At 39.7% G+C, this 19,263-nt stretch overlaps 3 protein-coding genes across 6 annotated transcripts in view; all 3 read left to right on the top strand.

The window, feature by feature from the left end:
• The first annotated feature begins 79 nt into the window (after positions 1-79).
• Positions 80-11,317, top strand: wcy (WW domain-containing adapter protein with coiled-coil wacky). 4 transcript variants are annotated; one of them, XM_089473439.1, is made up of 16 exons: positions 80-357; positions 862-1,167; positions 3,371-3,407; positions 3,967-5,071; positions 6,137-6,491; positions 6,565-6,789; positions 6,861-6,935; positions 7,001-7,076; positions 7,346-7,431; positions 7,500-7,595; positions 7,676-8,094; positions 8,171-8,472; positions 8,540-9,072; positions 9,149-9,315; positions 9,517-9,644; positions 9,729-11,317. In XM_089473439.1, exons 4-16 carry the CDS (start codon positions 4,820-4,822, stop codon positions 9,805-9,807), a joined length of 2,793 nt encoding a protein of 930 aa, XP_089329565.1. In that variant the 5' UTR covers positions 80-357; positions 862-1,167; positions 3,371-3,407; positions 3,967-4,819; the 3' UTR covers positions 9,808-11,317. The 4 variants fall into 4 exon arrangements, with proteins under 4 accessions (XP_089329565.1, XP_089329563.1, XP_089329562.1 ...); XM_089473437.1 differs by having other exon boundaries at positions 663-1,167; XM_089473436.1 differs by having other exon boundaries at positions 80-590; positions 663-1,167.
• Positions 1,174-3,201, top strand: LOC108618393 (uncharacterized). Its single transcript, XM_018014387.2, has 2 exons — positions 1,174-2,009; positions 2,109-3,201. Exon 2 carries the CDS (start codon positions 2,157-2,159, stop codon positions 3,027-3,029), a length of 873 nt encoding a protein of 290 aa, XP_017869876.1. The 5' UTR covers positions 1,174-2,009; positions 2,109-2,156; the 3' UTR covers positions 3,030-3,201.
• Positions 11,318-13,849: 2,532 nt separating the features above from the next.
• The window catches only part of LOC108618367 (inactive dipeptidyl peptidase 10), a 173,435-nt gene continuing 168,021 nt past the window's right edge, over positions 13,850-19,263 (top strand). The window contains exon 1 of the mRNA XM_089473106.1: positions 13,850-14,208. The gene's annotated coding sequence lies outside the window, so the exon portion shown is untranslated. The remainder of the gene's footprint in view (positions 14,209-19,263) is intronic.

Genomic DNA, 19,263 nt, shown 5'->3' with positions numbered 1-19,263 from the left:
ATTGAGTAATAACAGTGCCATTTCGAGTATAACATAGTGCCACTTTCACCACACTGCAAAATTAGTGCTGTAAACGGCCGGCAGTTGACTACTGGTGTGACCGAGATAAACATATAACCATCGCCGAGCGAGATAAATATACGAAATAACGCTGTAAACTCAACACAACCGTGCCGTGCCGACGAACGGAAGAGCGCACAAAGCGTAATGTGAGAGAATTGAAAAAAATCATCAAGTATAGAGGCCAAAAGCAAACGCAGCAGTTAGGCAAATTTTAATATTTTTGATTAATAATTTAAAATATCGCATGCTGGCTGCATTAACGAGAAAGTGAATGCAAGCGGCACGAAAATTGCGGTAAGATAAACAGCCAAACTGAACAGCAAATAGCCAAAAAATTCAAAGAAGCGACGACGACCAACCAGCCAACCAACACTTACATACATATATACATACTCCGACATATATGCACGCACACAAACACACACACACACGCACGCATACTCCAGTGAAAAAGTGCAAGCCGCGAGCGCTTTTGAAGGCGTGAAACAGAGATCAGCTTCAAAGAAGTTGAACTAAACACAAAGAAGGCATGCAAATTTGATTGGAATTATTGCTATGACCAGATGCTGATGTTTGCAAACACATTTCCGTGTTTTTAGGAAGGCAACATCGAACGGCGAACGGCAATTGCCGACGACTACTGCTGCGGCCGCGATAGAACTCATACACGCACACATATACACAAGTCCACACGCAGACACACATAAACACAGTCAAATACAGTGAAGCACGCACACACACACACGTATATATATAAATATATATATATATAAATACACACACCCGCGCGTTCCGCAGTGTGGAGCAGGAGCTACAGGAAGGCGTGAGGCATAGAGCGGGGAGGAAGAGGCCCGGCAGCCAGGCATCGCAGCGCTGCCGCCATTATCTGAAAGAGAAGCAGAGGGAACAGCGCGGGTCGACAAGTTGATGCCACTGCTGACTAGCGTTACCATTGTTTTCGTCGTCGTTGTCGTCTTTGGCCAGGAGGAGGAACTCTGTATCATATAAATATCAACAACAACAACAATAACAAGAGAAGCGTATTGGCGAAAACTTTGCATTGATGGTAATGCATGCTAGAAAACCGCAGCGTATGAACGATGGGTAAATTACAATTTGAATAGCATTACACCTATATATATACTATATAAATACGTATATCAATAGTTATGTAGTTACTAAAACCTTAGTGAAACCAATTTGTGTGCATTTGATACGTCGAAAAGCCCTAAAAACTTAAACGCTAACTTTTGTTTACATATACATATATGTACGCACGTTCCGTGCTGCTGCTTACACACACACATGCACACATACAGGCAAAAATTCACATGCTTATGTCCCCGCCCCGCGAATCGTGATAGTGAACCCATCTACATAGACGAGTGTATGGCTGTATGTGACTGTGACTATACGTATGAAACATATGTGATTTCTGCAAATGTTTTAGTGAAAGAAAAAAACATTAATTGATGTGTTTGTTGCATATTGTCGTCTTGTAATATTCGGTTTGCTTCATTCTGTTCCATTGCGTTGCTCTCGTTTAGCGTGCTTTGGCTCATTCTCTAAACGTTCGTTTTGTTCATTCGTTGTGTCTTTCGTGTGCCGTCTATGTCAAGTTATTCACCACACTTTATGCGCCTCTCGCTCGCACACTCTCAGTTGCTCAGCTGTATGGCACGCTCTCCTTCTCTCTGTCATCATCTCTTGTCATTTACCGCTGCAGCAAAAGAAAATCGGTCCAGCCTCAATTCTTTTTGATTGGAGACGAGAGCTGTTAAGGACATAACCTGCAGCATTAGAATTTAATTTTTAATTAATTTGTTTGATTTTCTTTATTTGCTCACGCATTGCATGTTAATCATTTCGCTGCGAACTAACAATTCAATTGGCTTTCATTGGAAAATCGAATCAAATTGAAATTCTTATTTTAATTTTTTTTGTGGGTAAATATCTGCCAAACATCGTTTGGCCATGCAATTGAACGAAAAAGAAGAACCATCACAAACGCATTATTTGTGAATCTCTTTCCCCATTTTCATTAGAATTGCATCGGCTGCACGACAATTGCAAATAATCAGAATAACATTAAAATGGATATGAATGTTTTTTGGAACGATTCAGAATCGGAGGGCGATTCGGGCCGCGGCTCGAATTGGAGCGAAACCCTGAGTGACTTGACCAACGATAGCGTCCAGCAAATGCCATCTGCTGCCGAGAATGGTCCAGAACAATTAGCCCTTCTATGTAACGATAGAATCTATAACCTGGTGCCTGATGGCGATTATGATCACATTGAAGCGGAGCTAGAGAAGTGTACGCTGACGATTGACTTGTCCGAGGTGGATGATGAGGAAGCCAATTCAAATCCGGCTCTTGCTCTTAGCGATCCCGAAACCATTGATCAAGTTGCTGAGGAAACTGAGGAGGCTGAACTGGCTCCGGCTGATACCGAGCCGCCCGTATCCCTTCACATGATTCAGCCATCTTACACCGTTGTCTATACGCTTTGCAAATGCGTCTATGATAACAACAATAAGTTGGTATCGAGCAAAATTGCCCATACCGAAGCATATCCATGCTATAATCTACCCGATGACGACAATAATGGGGCCGAGAATGAGGTCAATGGGGGATTCGAATGTGTGTTCTCCGATGACGACTTTGATGCCAATAACTACTATGATGGCAATGGCGGCTATGATGCCAATAACGAATATGATGTCAATGATGTTGCTAATGGCAATGACGATACTAATTTCAATGGCTTTGCTGATGTCAATGACAATGCTAGTATCAATGGCGAGACTGATGCCAATGCCTATGGTACTGGTAACATCAATCTCAATGGTATCGATGGTATATATAATGCTGATGATGATATTGGCGATGGCTATGAGGATGATGACGATGATTTCATTGAACGTACTCCATTCAAACGCAGGCGACTTGATTCCCTCCCATAATGCCATTAACCCTATAGCACTGCTTCACTAACTCACCAATTGTTATCACGACTTAAAAAAAAAAAAAAAAAAAAAAAAAAACCGAAAAAAAGCAAAAATCAAATCAAAAAAATATCACCAAAGAAATATGGAAACATGAAGTGATCTAATAAATATTTAGTTTATAACATTACTTGTTGCTTTTGTGTTGCGCATGTTATTTATTTCTAGTCAATGATTTATTTAGTTTATACAGTTTGCACTTTGGTTTGCACCTTTAACATAGATTACCTAAGTAGATATGCTCTACTAACTGTTAACTTGAGGCATTTAATCTGATTGTTTACTTTCTCGATTTGCAGGTACTTTGAGAAGCATACCAGTCACACATCCTACCAGGTGAGCAAGGATTACCCATTGACGAGAGCCCAATACCAATACCAAATACCAACCAAAAATAGAAAAGCTAAACCCGCCTCTACCACAACTCAGTCACACTAAACTTTCTCGTACTAATAATATATCCTTCGTTTGTTAGAGATTGTTAATCAGCTCATAAGCTTTCTTTTTATCTTATCTTATCTGTTTCTGCTTTTCATTTGTATCGCCAAATTAGTTCCGTTTGTACTATAGATGTATGCCAAGTCCATAGATTCATGATTGTCTCTCATAGATCCATGCTAGAATCCTTCCTTTGTTACAGTCATTTGATGTTTATGGTTTCTCTGCACCTGTGTGTGTGCTGTATTTACATACATATATTGAGATGGTGTGTGTTGTGGGTGCTATCATAATCACACGACAAGCATATAGCCGATATGTTCGCTATATATGTGCATATACTATATGCATATATATATACGTATCTATATCCGTCTGTATGTTGTACTGACGCAACTTTCATTTGTCACCCCCTCTCCTCCAATCCACTCGGCATTTTGGGCACGCGGCATTGCAGCGAATCGAACGAACTGATCTAACTAATGTACACACGTAATTAGAGTAACACTTGGGATAAAGCTACATAGAAATCCATAACACTGGAATCCACAATTCTAAATCGAACAACAGCAACAACAATAACAACAATCGAAAACGTGAAACTAATTCCGAATCGCAAGAGATATCGTATAAACGCATCGAAAATTGTTCAAGTATTTAATATATATTTGCCTAAACGGAAAACTAGCAGAATATCAAGTAAATTTTATTAAACATTTTACGTAAATGCATAATTTTGATAACACTTTAATGAACTTCGAATTGCCAGACCAAAAGAGAGCAACACCAAAGAAGCTAAAGCAATAAACAATTAACATAGTATTTATTTAAATAATAACTACAACAAACAACCAACAACAACAACAACACTGCGCATATTCAAAAGTAGCCTTAAAATTCAAATTGAACATAAAACTCGCTTATGACTAACAACAACAACAACAACAACACAAACGTGCCTAAGCCATAAACAACGCTAACAATTGGATATATATAAGCAAAAGGAGAGAGAGAGAGAGAGGAGAGAAGCAGCGAGGCAGGAAGCAAGCAAGGAAAAGTCTTTAAAACTCCCATAAACAAACTCAGACCAGGCAGACAGACTGCAGTGCTTCAGCAGCATTCTGAAGGTGTTGCTGCACTCGACAACAACAGCAACAACAACAACAACATCAGCAGCAAGAGCAACAACAATAATAACAAGAATAATTTTAATAACAACAAACATAACGACGGCGACGACGACGCGACGTCAGTTGAGGAAGACGCGGCCGCGCGGCAGGACGAGCACGACGCCAACGCCAACGCCATCTATGACGAGCGGCAGCAGCGGCGGCAGCAGCAGCAGCAGCAGCAGAAGCAACATGGCCGTGGATTTGTCCATGCTGACAAATAGCACCAGCAGTAGCAGCACCAACAACAACAACAACAACAACAGCATCAACAACAACAACAACAACAGTCACAGCAGCAATAAAATTGCAGCACATGCAGCAGCAGCAGCAGCCGCAGCAGCAGCAGTCGCCACAGCCTCAGCAGCTGCGATTGGAGTCTGTCGCGTTGATGTAAGTAATTAAAGCAAACAACAATCAAACAAACAACAAATCAATGGAAAATTGCAGTCGCAAGTGGCAAAAGTAAAATGAACTGAATAATTGTGAAAGAAAAACAAAAGAAGCTGACGAAACCAAATCAAATGCAAATCGAAAAGAAAAGAAAACCATAACACATGACACACACACGCACATACATATACACACACCAAGAACAAGAACAACAACAACAACAACAACAAATTGCAACGCGCATATAAAAGCTGAAAAGAAAAACCAAATTCACTTTACGTTTTGATTGTTTACGTGTTTTATGTTCGTTTTGTGTTCGTTACGTGTCGCCCACAAATATCTGTCCTTGCTGCATAAGCAAACGCTCACACACACACGCACACACAAACAAATTCAAAATTTTCCAAATTCTTCAAATGACAACCAAATCTCTGGAGCTGCACAGCCTCAAGAACCAACCAAGAGCAACAATCAACAGGCAACATCATCATCAACATCAGCATCATCAGCATCATCGTCATCATCAGTAGCAGCAGCAGCAGCTGTAAATGATGTGCATCAACTACTATATGAATTGGCAACAAATATTTGATTTAGAGCTAAATACGATATCATAGTAGCAAAATTACTTTTGGTTTATTTAAGTAGCTTTAATTGTTTGTTTATATTTCATTTGTTTTTGTTTTCACTAACATCATGTCAATCTCTCGAAACGCTCCCTCTCTCTGTCTCTGTTTTCCCCTATATCCCCCCTGCCCCCGACTATCCGCTTTCTGTTTTGTTTAACCCATTCTCTCGAACATTGGCAATGACAATAACAATGATAACAATAACAATAATAATAATCATAATAATCATAATAATCAATAACAAGCAGCTGTAACAATAAACACAATAACAGCAACAAAAACAACAACAACTACTACTACTACTACAGCAACATCCATATCAATAACAATAACAATGACAATAACAACAATTAACCTAATTCCGAATACAGTATATTGCGTGTATTCTTTCCAGTATTAATGCAAATCCTAAACATTTCAACATCTTATTCGACAGAGCTCAAAGTACAGCAGTTCAAAGCGCGACTATGAACGCGATCGTTCCTCCAATTATCGCGATCGTGACATTTCACCTGGCGGTGGTGGTGGCGGAGGCGGCGGTGGAGGTGGTGGTGGCGGCGGCGGAGGAGGTGGCGGCGGTGGCGGTCCATTGAATAATGGCAACAGTTATCGTTCACAATCACCGGACATAGATTCACCATCATCGCGCTCGCATGATCTGCGCGAACGCAGCGATCATCGGAGTGGCGGAGGCGGTGGCGGCGGCGGAGGTGGCAGCAACGATCGCTACAGTTATATACAAAAGATGCGTGATCGGGATAGGGATCTCTACAAAAAGGATAAATATTCCGGTAGCTATGCAAATGCACAAACTAACCAAATATATCAATCCGATTCTCATACAATTATTCCAAACCATTGCAGATAAACGTGATCGGCGCGGCAATGATCGCGACTCGGAGTCATCGTATCGCACGAACCACGACAGGGATCGTCGTGGCGGTGTGGCAAAGCTATGCTCGTCGCGCGAAAACGATAAGCGCTCCGGTTCCGATGATCGGGATCGTGAGCGTGATCGCGATTTGCGCGACAAGCGTGACAGAGGCGCCGATCGTGATCGGGATATGTACAAGAAGGACAAATATGCAGGTATGCAGTCACAGCATTCACAAAAGATCGACAAAAGATATATTAATTACGCTGTTACGTTCCTCCATTAGACAAACGGGAGCGCAGCGATCGTGGCGAACGTGTGGCGCGCTATGGCGACTGGAGCGAGCATGTGAGCTCATCCGGTAAGTATCCGAATGGACCTAAAGCAATGTTGTCCATAATTATTAAATCGATTCTTCACTTCCAGGTAAAATGTATTACTATAACTGCAAAACTGAAGTCTCCCAGTGGGAGAAGCCTAAGGAATGGGTAGATAGAGAAAGGTAATCATCCACTACAAATCAGCACCTTGACAAGCAGCAAGATTTATGAATGATCTGCAGTTAGAACAAAGAAGAAAGTTAATGTTCGAATATATATAGAAATTCAAATCATATCAAATCTAGTCTCACAGCTTAGATTTCAGACTTATCTAACTTATGATATTTATGATGTATATATCATTCATTTATCTTGTAATTAGTCAAGGATCGCGTTCATAAATGTGAGCAAATCATTTATAATAAATATATATATATTTGATTCGTTTTAGAAATTTGCCGCGTGATCAACATCGTGAGAAGGATTACCGCGATAAGGATCGGGATCGAGATCGCGATGATCGATTCTCAAGATCGAGTAAGTCGCTTGCAGTCTGCATCCACAGTGTACACAACAATTGACACATATTATTCCTACATTCGCAGCATACAAACATTCCAATTCATCGCGCGACAATTCACGACTGAGATGGAATTACGAAAATGATGGCGGGCCGCCCAGCCATCGAAGGCGATTGGATGGTGAGTGGCAATGAATGATTGCAGTCGAGTTCAAGTTGTTCGATTGATCGTTAATATATGTTTGTTTGATTTGCCTGCAGGTCGACATAACGATAATGCTGATATGGACATTAGTGGCGACTCGACGCCCACCTCGGAGGCCAGTTATTCGTTAAGCGGCACACCCACCACGCATGGCGGCAGCGTGGGCGGCGGCATGCAGTCTAGTGAACAGTCGTCTCTGATGCCACAGGGTGGATTGTGTAATGCACTGCCTCGACTGGCCTCCCATCCAAATACCGGCGCTGTGGTCACGCCCATTGGTGCGCATTATGGTGCCATCGGTGTCGGCGGCACTGGCGGCGGCAGCGGTGGCGGAGGCGGCGGTGGAGGCGGTCCTGTTAGCGGCGCCACAATGTTGCCCACCAGCGGATTGGCCTCGGTGCCGTCCAACATTGCCAACAGCAGCAACAGCAGCCTTAGAAACTCAGTTGTCGGCCACATTGGCTCAACGTCCAGCGTAAGTTTTGGACAAGGATTTGCATTCTCAATGGAATATCCTTTGCTAATTGTGTGTGTGTGTTTCCACTTAACAGACGACAGTACCGACGCTGGCGAATCAGGATCATCATCTGAACTCGAATGCGCCCGGGCCGCCTGGCAAGCTGATCGGCGCTGGTGTTAAGGAACAGACAGCATTGTCGCATCGACAGAAGTTACATTTAGTCCTGAGCGGCATGGATGTGCCCCATCATCATATGCTGGTCCCCGGCAGCAGCGCCAGCGGCGTGGGCCCAACGGGCGCAGGCAGTGGCTCATCCGTGGATGTCGTGAACCATGCCTACAATTCGGTTAACAATGTGACTGCTGGCAGCTTAAGCAGCTTAGGCAGCTTAAGGTGAGTACCGCAAAGCAATTGATGATTGCCAGCAACTAAGCATTGATATCCCCTAATTGTGCCACAGGGATAGCAGCCAACTCAACTCACCGCTGTGCATACCGCATGCCCATCATAGTCTGTCGCCATCGCTGAGCTATACAAAGAGTCCGATACCAACGATCGTGAGTCACACGAACAATGTGAACGCAAGCAATGCCTACACCTGCAATGCACCGTTTGGCCTCAAGGCGGTCGATGGGCTTGCCGTTGGCGTGGGCGTGGTGTCCTCCTCACCGGCGTCAAATGCGATCGGCAATAGCAATGCGATTGCCGGCAGCAACAGCAGCAGCAGCAGCTGCAACGTACCCGGCCTGGGCACTGTCAGCGGCATCAGCGTCATCACCTCCATGGGCAGCAATAGTTTGTGCGGCGGTGCAGCTGCGCTTGGCGAGGGACCGCCAACGCCAACACAAGAATTAGATTTAAGTGGCTCAGCTTTAGAACAACACCAACATCAACACCAACAGGTGGCTGCTGCAGCAGCCGCCGCCGCAGCAGCCATGGCTGCGGTGCAAGCAACGCAACAGGCGTCGCAACAGGCCCAACAACAGCGCAAACGTAAGCACCGTGCATGCATTTCCAATTTCAAAATCCTTGTAGCCTAATTCCATATCATTGCTCTCTTACAATATAGTCGATGGCGCCGGTTCGGCTACGCTAAGCACACTCCAGAGCTGCGTGGCCTCTGTGCAGGCGGCAAATCTGCGCGGCCCGGAAATTTCACCCAAGCTAGCAAAATACTTTCGCGCTGATTTAATTGCGCACGTGACCAACTGGCAGGCGGAAATTCTGGAGCGTCAGGTAACTAGAAGATTTTATCGAGAGTAGTTGCTATAGGAGAAATCCTATAGCTAGTTAATCTATTATGATGCTAAGCGTTTGCACTGGAAGATAGCTTAGGCCTAGTATTCTTCAGGCTTCAATTAGCCGATTAGAATTTCGGCTTGAGGCTTAGTTTAGTATATGTTTAAATATTTGAATTTGATATATTGATTATTGCAGGCGCAAAAGTGCTGCGAGGACACGCATCTATTTGGGGACATCAACTGCACACGGATATGCGCCGAATTGAAGTGTGCGCGGAGTTTAGTGCGTAGCACGGAGATCAATGCGACGCTGCAAGAACAAAAGTGGGTACAACTATATGTGGCATACATATACATACACATACATACATAGAGATTGTTGCTAATGTGATTTGTTCTCTGTTTTAGAATTATGTATCTGCGCCAGCAAATTCGCCGTATTGAGGAGTCGAAGACTCAGAACGCGTTCATGTCGGACGATACTTAGGATCAGGAGCAATTTAGGCTGCGCGTGCATCGTAAGCTGTCAGTCAGGCTCAAAAAGAGCTCCCTTTGGCGCAGCTGATGATGATGAAAGCAATGCCCACCATCCCATAAATCCATGCAGATGAGCTGATGCTACTAAGTCAACAACTCGTCTGTTTGCTCATTCCAATGCAGATTCCGGCTGATGAATCTGATCTTGAGCTGGGCAGAGCTGGGCTAAAAAAAAAAAAAAATAATAAAAACAAAACAAAACAAAAAAATAATACATAAAAAAAAAAAAAAAATAACACGTGCATCCTATTTTGTTGGCCGCAAGCATTCTCGTTGACCGTGTTGAGCCCTGCGCCAGTGGCAGGCAACAGGTGCCAGCACACCCGAGGAACTTCAGCATCCAAATTGTAGCAGCTGCAGCGTTAACAGCAACACGGAAAAACAAAACAAAACAAATAAACAAACAAACAAGAAACATGATGAAGAGAAAAACACAAGATACTAAAACATAATTTATAATTAGCAACGCGTAATTAATAACTTAAATAAGCATGAAGCACAGCGGAAGTGTTGAGCTTATGATGCCGTTAACCAGACACCAACAAAAACAACAAACAAAATTCAATAACAATCGAAACAACAACATAGCGAAACTAATTACACAAAAAAACAAAAAAGAAGAAGAAAGGTAAAACCAAACAAAACAAACAGAGACTATAGACAGCAACAAATAAGAGAACATAAATATGAAACAAATTCAAGAAGCAATAAGAAAGAAGCCTCCTCGTATCGAATCGAAGAATTAAAACACCAACAGCAAACAGTAAACAACATAGAATAATACAACAAAAGCAAACAAACATAAGTAAATAAAAAGTAAACAAACAAAATGCAAGTCAACCTAGTATACTCAACTGCAATAAAATGCTAATTTAACTATATACAAATTACATATATTATATATATATATGTATATGTATATATAAATATATGTCTATGCATATATATATTTATTATATATACATATATATATATATATATAGCTATATATAGTGTATATGAAAAATGTATATTTACAACAAAACACAACAACAAAAGTGCGTGTGGCCAGACTCGACGAGTTCCCGTTTTCCATGTGACAGACGGAACAAAAACATAAACAAAACGTTTCGCAATGGATCAGAGAGAGAGAGGAGACGGAGAGGCATGCAGATAGAACGAGAGAGAGTGAGAGAGAGAGAGCGAGAGGACCACACGCTTAGCCTTCATAGTAGCCGCATATTAATTCGTTAGGGGTATTCACTTTCGACAGTTTCCAAAAAGTATTTTTGTGTGCGCCAAAATTTGTTCAACTTTGAAGCTGTCTTTTTGTTAAATACTAAAAAAGAAAAATGAACAAAAATCGACAATTTTGTAACCGCTTTTTGATAGCAAGATTTTGCATATGTGTGTGTTTATGTAAGGCAAAACTGAAATTTTGTGTATTTTTATTTCTTAAATATTTGTTTTTTTTTAATGGATTTGGTATTTTATTTTTATTTTCTTTGCAACAAATTTGGTGTGCTCCAAAGGATTCGAGTTGTACTCTTATAATATAAATACCTACATGTATACACAACACACACCCACACACACACACGCATACACATACACAGACACACACAGCATCTCGAGAGCGCCTGGCCACAAGGGCTTCATTTCTAGCTTCTTAGTTCATGTGCGAAAATGTATTTATTTTGTTTTTGAAATTGAATTTGCAAACAGTTGTTTTTTTTCAACGCATTAATTTTACAACTATTTTTTTTTTCTTAAATTTAACTATAAATTAGTATATATATATATAGATATATATATATATTAAAAACAACATATATATAAATATGTATATGAGTGTAATTTGTCTTATTTAAAAAAGTAAAACAAATGGATTTTGAGTTTTTTTTTATTAAAACTTGTTTTAAAGTAAGCAAGGAATCCGAAAACAAAAAAACAAAAACAAAACCTAGAGAAAAAAAAAAAAAATACAAAGCAAGTTTAATAATATAAATAAATATAAATAATAATAATAACTACTGTAGATATACATATAATTAAATACAATGGTATATATATAAATATATTTAAATACAAAAAGAAGGTAAAATAAAAAATTTATATTACTTAGCTAAGCGTCGAAACCGAAAAATATAAAAACTTTTATGATTAAAATAGTAATTTCTTCTTATTGGGAATGGACATTGCAGATTGAAATAATATATATAAAGTGAAAAGTATGTTAAGGGAATATTGGTAATAGAGGTAATGATATGCTTATAGGTGTGGGTAATTGGTATTGTGAGATATAGGAACAATTTCAATAAGTAGAAAGTAGATTGATTATAGGGTGCAGCTTATATGTATATTGTATAATTGAATACGTATGTATGTATGTGTATGACGTATCGTTAACGTAACATGATACTGTAAAGTTAACAGTAGAGTTTTAACAGCAGAGTCTTCTGTTGTTACAGCAGTGTTGGTATGAGACGGAGAGCTTGCACAGAGTTGCCATGGCGGTATTATCCGTGTGAGTTTGCGTGTTGGTAAACTCCTGTATACTCAGGCTGTTACTCTGCGAGAGTGAGACACAGATAGCAGTTGCTGAGTCAGTGAGTGGGAGATGGTCAGCTGCTATCAAATTAAGCAATTAGAATAGAATCTTGCCATTCTGACGACATTTAAATACACATGCATGTGTATATATTCCAATTGGAGTGTGCTATGCTTCTTTATTTATATTCAAATGTCCATGTGTATATATTGGATTCAGCAGCCAGCGCCCCGATTAGCAGTAGCCTAATTGATTTAAATATAACAATCATTCACTCGCCTCTTGTCATGTTCTCATTCGTTCTCTCAGCGCATTTGCCTTGTTAAGCCGGCGTAGCTCGAGCATAATTCCAATTAGAATAAGCGTTGCCAGGGTGCAGCTGCGTGTGCAACGACCAGCACACGTATGGATATACGTATGGTTGTTTACTACACCAACGTGTATTCTAATTAGATTATGTGTAAACATTATATATTAGATATGCTGATATATAGCACACATTTTGCTGAGCTTTAAACATATTTGAGCTTAACATTATTGATGTACTCGCAAACATGTATGTACATACATATTCATACATATGTTATATTCATTTATAACCATTTCTTAACTTACAATTGTAATTCATGAGAATCACTTGGTGGATATCTTGGGCATATGCCCAACAACAAATTGAAGTCCATGGACTAAGAAACTATAAAATGTTTTGTAATTGCTTGGTTCCACTCATCTATTCGTTTTATATTAATAACATGGTATTGCATGAATTAAATTTTAAAATTTCAACTTGTCCGTGCTTGAACTGTCTTATTCAGGTTAGTTGGCTAACGAATCTAATCATATTTAAGGTTGATGGCATGAACAGTTCAAAGAGTTTACAACATACACACATGTGTGTCTGTATGTGTGTCAGTGTGTGTTCGTAAAGGGTATTAATTACTAAGGAATTGTTGCCATGGCTGTGCGCATAAAAGTATGCAGCGACATTTGAAAGCAGACGGTGGCTTTTAATTCTAATTAGCTTTTGTAGTCCAATCAGAAGAACGGCAGCTTCAGTCGCAGCTGCAGTAGCAGCATCTAAGCTTTGTGTCTCATTCAAAGTGAAAGTTAGCGTCACAATCAGAAAGCTTTTGGCATATGCCGGCAAAACCAAAGAGAAATAAACAAAGAGCGGGAGAAACATAGAGACAGAGAGAGCGTGGCAAATGCCGCTTGAGCTTTTGCTGCAAAGTAACGGTATTTAACCCAGCAAACAAATTCGCAGCGCAGCGAATTCAAATGAATCCCAAACGAAACGAGCCTCGTGCGAATGAACACCCGAGGACGAGCACAAGCCCGAAGAGGGAAAAGCCGACGCTATGTTTACGCCACACACAGTGGCTATGCACCGTTACGCCCCCTCCCTCGCTAGCTGCGCATTTGGCATCTGCGGGCTGTCAGAGGACAGCGCGAATGCCAACAAGTAGCAGTTCAGCATCGACAACGCCAGCGTTCGCTTGCGTCTAGCTGAGGCCAGCGCACCAATCCCCAAAAAAATAATACAACTCAATCCAAATCAAATATTACAAAATAAAAACAAGTTTGACGTGAATGAAAAACGCGAAAATTGAAGAGAACGATTCTTGAAACTCTTTCGAAAAAAATATACAAAAACTTTTCGCGCAGTGTACTATCATAATTATTTTCAATTTGTTTTCAGTGTAAGGCCAAAGGCTTTGAGTAATATAAACAAAAAAAGAAACAGTAAAGTGCGGTAAGTGGTTCCTAGCGGCAACTGAAAGAATAATTGAAACACATAAAGCTCTCTGGTTCTTAGACGAGGTAAGACCAGCTTCTTTTCATATAAATGTATATATTTTTTAAGTGTATTAAAGTGTATTAAGTGTAATGAAATTTGTTTTCCAATTAGTAGATTACAGTTAAAATTGTTCAAATTTCAACTAAAAATATTTAAATCTAAAACCTTAAATGTGAGCTTATAGAAAAATGGGAATCACTTAAAGATATTCTCTTTGAATTATTATATATTATTTTTATTTTTTTATTTTGGTGTTTTTCAATGTTTAAACATTTTCAGAATCTGATTTCTGAATCTAATTTTCATTTAGTAAATTCAGTTAAGAAATTAGTTTAAAAAAGTCGATTTTTGCATAAGGACCTCATATAATATAATAACATATTCATACGCTGTTTTATGGACGGCAAAAGCGAGCATATTGGTCGGCTTAGAAGGCATTGAATGCAATATTTAGCTCTTATGTACAAATAATCTTAGCCAAGTTAGTTCCACAAAATGAATATAAAATATTTCGATCGAGGTATTTCTTGCATTGGGTATGACCAAGTCGGGCATATTCGACTACCTATCTGAAGCTTACTCTTGCATACATTTTACAATGTGTTGTCGACTCTTTTGTTGCATTTGCAATTGCTGAGCTGTCAGTTCCAGCCACAGCTAGAAACCACAAACAAATAAGGAAAATACGAGCATAACCACATGAAGTCAATTGAAGATATTCGTGTACCCACATATGTACATACATATCTGCATATGATAATTGAAAAGTGAAAGTGACAATAAAGAAATAATATTTATGCAATTATATCTATACTTTAAAGAATTTTACTTCGTAGAAGTTAAAGTTTTATTCAGAATATTTGTCGAATAATTACCAGGCTATGACTCAGTTTCCTTTTCAGACTATTTAAACCTCTTCCCAATGGGGCAATACGATTGAAAGTTTCTTAAATTTTGGGAATTTAATTTTGTGGTCAGAATTTTATAATTTACTACAAGAGAAAAGAAGAGAAGAAAGAAGAGATATGATAAGGAGATTCCATCTTGCTTACATAGATATATGTTTTCCAGCAGAGATGAGTAGACGTTATCTATGGATAAAGTACTTATATGGCAGTTATTCGTCATTTTGATAAGTATCCTTTGAGAATGGCTATTCTACATCTTTTTACATGAGTGTTTTCTAAAAGGATACATCTTACATATGAATACCCTGGGAATGAATACTCTTAGTATGAATCCTATCCCATGAATAACCAGTGAATGAATACATTCAATTAGCATAAGTCACTTTAAAGAACACCCTGTAAAATATCAAGTCTTGAAAGAATATTATTTAAATGAAAGCTTCCTCTATGATTTCTCTAGGTAAGAAAGAATACTCTATAAAAAAGTTTCGGCAACAACTCCTTTAAGTATATGAAAAGACTAAACAAAATATGAATGCCAGTACGCTGTCATATTTAGTATAGTCTAGAATTCTACACCACAATAATCCCTGTCAGATAACCTTGTACCAGAATATGTTCTAAATGAACTATTCACTTAAGAATACCCTGTAAATGAGAACATTCTACACGAACACTCTCTTCAAGAATGTGTACTGCAATACTCTATGGAAGAATAGTCTCTACATGAATATGTTCTGCTTTTCATAACCTCGGTCCGAATACCCTGTAAACAAAGCCAGTCCCTAACAACTTCTGTTGGGCATGATTTATGGCAAACTTATCGGATTGGGATGCTGAATTCGCTGATAGATTATGCCCTTGGCCCGAGCTTACTCTAAACAACGTCAGCATCGAGCCCCAAATATTCGACTAGTGGGCGTGGCAGGGCATTCCATTCCATCATTCGGTCGGCCGTAATTAAACAATGTGAAAAAAGTGCTCGCTCTTCAATTACTCAACTGTGTTTCGCACTTCCGATGTCATCAGATGATTTGTGTTGTGCGATGCTTGACTTTTGTTTTTTTGTTTTTTTCATTATTTGCCTCTGGCCCTGATGCATTTCTTACACCAAATTGCTGATACTTAAAAATGGCGCGCAGCGTAAAGCCAAAAAGTCAGAAGAGCCAATGGGAAAAGTCAAATGGCAGCAAAGCATTTGACGTTTGCCAATGTTGACAATTTGCATTGGGCAATGCCAACGGCCATAAATTTGACGCCACCAAGACCCGGACCCGGACCCGGACCCGTACACAGACTCAGATCCAGACCCAGACCCAGACCCAAACCCGTACACGGACAAAAGCTATACGAGACTCCGGCTTGGCCAGCCCAACTGGAGTCCCTTGCCCGCTGCCCCTTGTCTGGCCATTTGGCTGGAAAGGCGCGCACAGCAAACAAGTTGGAATTTTTATAAATTACTCAGCTGTAAGTAGATCTGACCCCATTGCCAGCGACAGCGATGCGTTTCAATATCGACGGACATACATGCACACACACACACACACATATATATATATATATATACATATATATGTAAATATATTTGATAATTTTTCAACATTCTTCATTTAAGAACAAAATAAATCATTCATGATGCATATTCAAATTTAGCATTCGCTTTCATTTTGTGGAGTTTTTGGCTGAACTGGAGTCGGCGGCCTCGGGAGCTACTTGAGGAAAAATCATTTGCTTAACGAAACATAGAAATGTACAGACATATATATAACATAGTGTGATGTAATTGTATTAAAGCATATGAATATATATTGATAAAACTCTGAATAAGCATTCATTAAAAGTTTATGCCAAAAATCAAATAAAAACAAGTTAGAACATTGCCGATGGGCGTTACCGACTGCAGAATACTCAGTCACGGCCCAAACGGTGCTATATTCATTTTCTACGATTTGCCATGCCCTTAATAAGTTGTGTATATCTGCTATAACTTATTGATTTTGAACTGTCTATACGATTATACATTCCTTACTTCAAATACCATGTTTTCTGAGATATCAGAAAATTCATTCCCCCAGTTGTCACGTCTTTACGTATCGGGTCTTTTATTGACACTATATATTCAAGGGTATATATTTCAAATTTCAAGACTGTGGGACGGACGAACATTGCATAAAACTAATATACTCATTCACTTTCGTTAATGAGTATTAACACTATATATGAAATAAATATGCTTTGAGGTCTCACCCATTGCTTGACAGCTGGTTAGGTCTGCTCTGATGGGTTCTCAATTTTTTCGCGTTCCACAAACTGAAGCAAAGAATCTTCAACAAATTTTGGGCCCAGATAACACGACACTAATGATCAGACTTGGCCGCCTGTGGCATTTTCTTGTACCTGAAACTTAAGAGGCCGATGGGAGGAGAGGAAGGCACGAAAGCCACGAAAGTAACTGAATAAAATTAATTTATTCATTGACCTAACGTATATAATATCTGATGGAAGCGACTTTACAGGGAACCAAATAAATAATCGAGGATAAATAAACCTTTTTTTTGCTGCAAACATTTTTGAACAGCCCTCGTATATATACATACATATTTATATAAAAATATATATATGTATTTAAATATATGTAAATTTCTATTAGTCAAAATATTTAGAATTCATATTTATTTATTTGTTATTTTACATTATTTTATTTTTGTATACTCGTACTCTTCTCTCTGAACAATAGAGCTCCGAGGCTTCAAAATGTCTGCAGATTTTTGTGTTATTGTAACAACGTTTGGAGGATTCAGGATTGAAGTGTTGACAGCTCTTTCAAGCCCCTTCAATTGGAACTTTTGGCTGGCTTTTTAGCATACCCTGTAGGTAACTGAAAAGGGGTATATTGGAGTGATGCAATATTAAGCATGCATAGATATAGATAGATATGATATATAGCTCTATTCAGATACAGCTATATTCCTGATCAGCTTGACTCACGACTTCAAGTTTATGTCAATTAATCGATAATCCACAGCTTTGTAATCGATAACAATCGATTTAGATTATAACTTTGAATTGTCTTTTATTTCCAAGCCTCAATTGGCCTAGTTTGACTCTAGCCAGGGTATCTTTTAGTCGATCAGCTTCTGCTGCGCAGCACTTTTACTTGCTTCAGTGTTGACCTTGCGCGCGCTTTCGCATGTTGTTGATTTCCTCTTGCTTCCTCCTCCTTTTTTTGGCATTCAAATTATGTGAATGTATTTCATTTTCATTTGCGACTTGCGCTTGTTTTAGATTTGTTTGTTGTTTTATGGCTTGACCATTTGCCAGCATTGTGTGTGGTGCGGGTAGTGGTAGTGGTGCTGTGGGGAGGGAGGGGGGGGCGGGTGCCGCCTGTGGCTGCGTGCCTGGCAAACATTTTCAACAGGATTTTCCAATGGCTTTTTGGCAACTGCACTCAATTTTTATTACCTAGCACTCGCATTTTACTTAGCCTATTCGCTCTATACATAATTCTGTTAAGGCTGTACCCAAGGGGACGGGGGGTGGGGTGAGGCGGGCGGATTTTCCATGGTATATGCTTGGTCAATGTTTTGCATAGTGGGCAACATTTTATATCTGCCTTCATTCAGCATGGATGCCCAATGCTTCTGGTTGACACCCTGCCAGGCTGAGTTAGCAGTACACACACACACACACACACACACACACACACACACACACACCAGCTCTCACGCACTTGCTGTTATAATTTCATTTGAGGTTTAAGCAACGGGCCTCTGGTTACATTTACATTTTTATTTCCTCTCGGACGCATCCATTGGGGGTACGTGAGATTTTCTTGTTGTTGCTCACGCGTTTTCTTCCCCCTTGTTGTTGTTGTTGTAGTTGTTGTTGCTGGCCAAATGCTTTCTTCTTTGTATGGCTAAATCTATGCCTGATTTAAATGTAGGTCTTGGCCTTCGTGCGCAGTTCTTTCAATTCCACACGAGCCGCGTGACATTCTTACAAATTACATTTTAAGTTATGCCCTTAAATCTGAGCAAGAGCTTTCAGAGAAATGCCACAAGAAAACAAAAAAAAATTATATGTGTATATATCTTTATATATAAGTTCAAACAGCAATTGCCTGAAGTTACACCTAACACCGGCCATATCCATTTCCCCGCCGATTTCCCC

This window comes from Drosophila arizonae, chromosome X (assembly GCF_054131065.1).
Source record: "Drosophila arizonae isolate 15081-1271.41 chromosome X, UAZ_ARI_1.0, whole genome shotgun sequence".
Taxonomy (NCBI): domain Eukaryota; kingdom Metazoa; phylum Arthropoda; class Insecta; order Diptera; family Drosophilidae; genus Drosophila; species Drosophila arizonae.
This window is presented reverse-complemented; position numbering and strand designations above follow the sequence as displayed.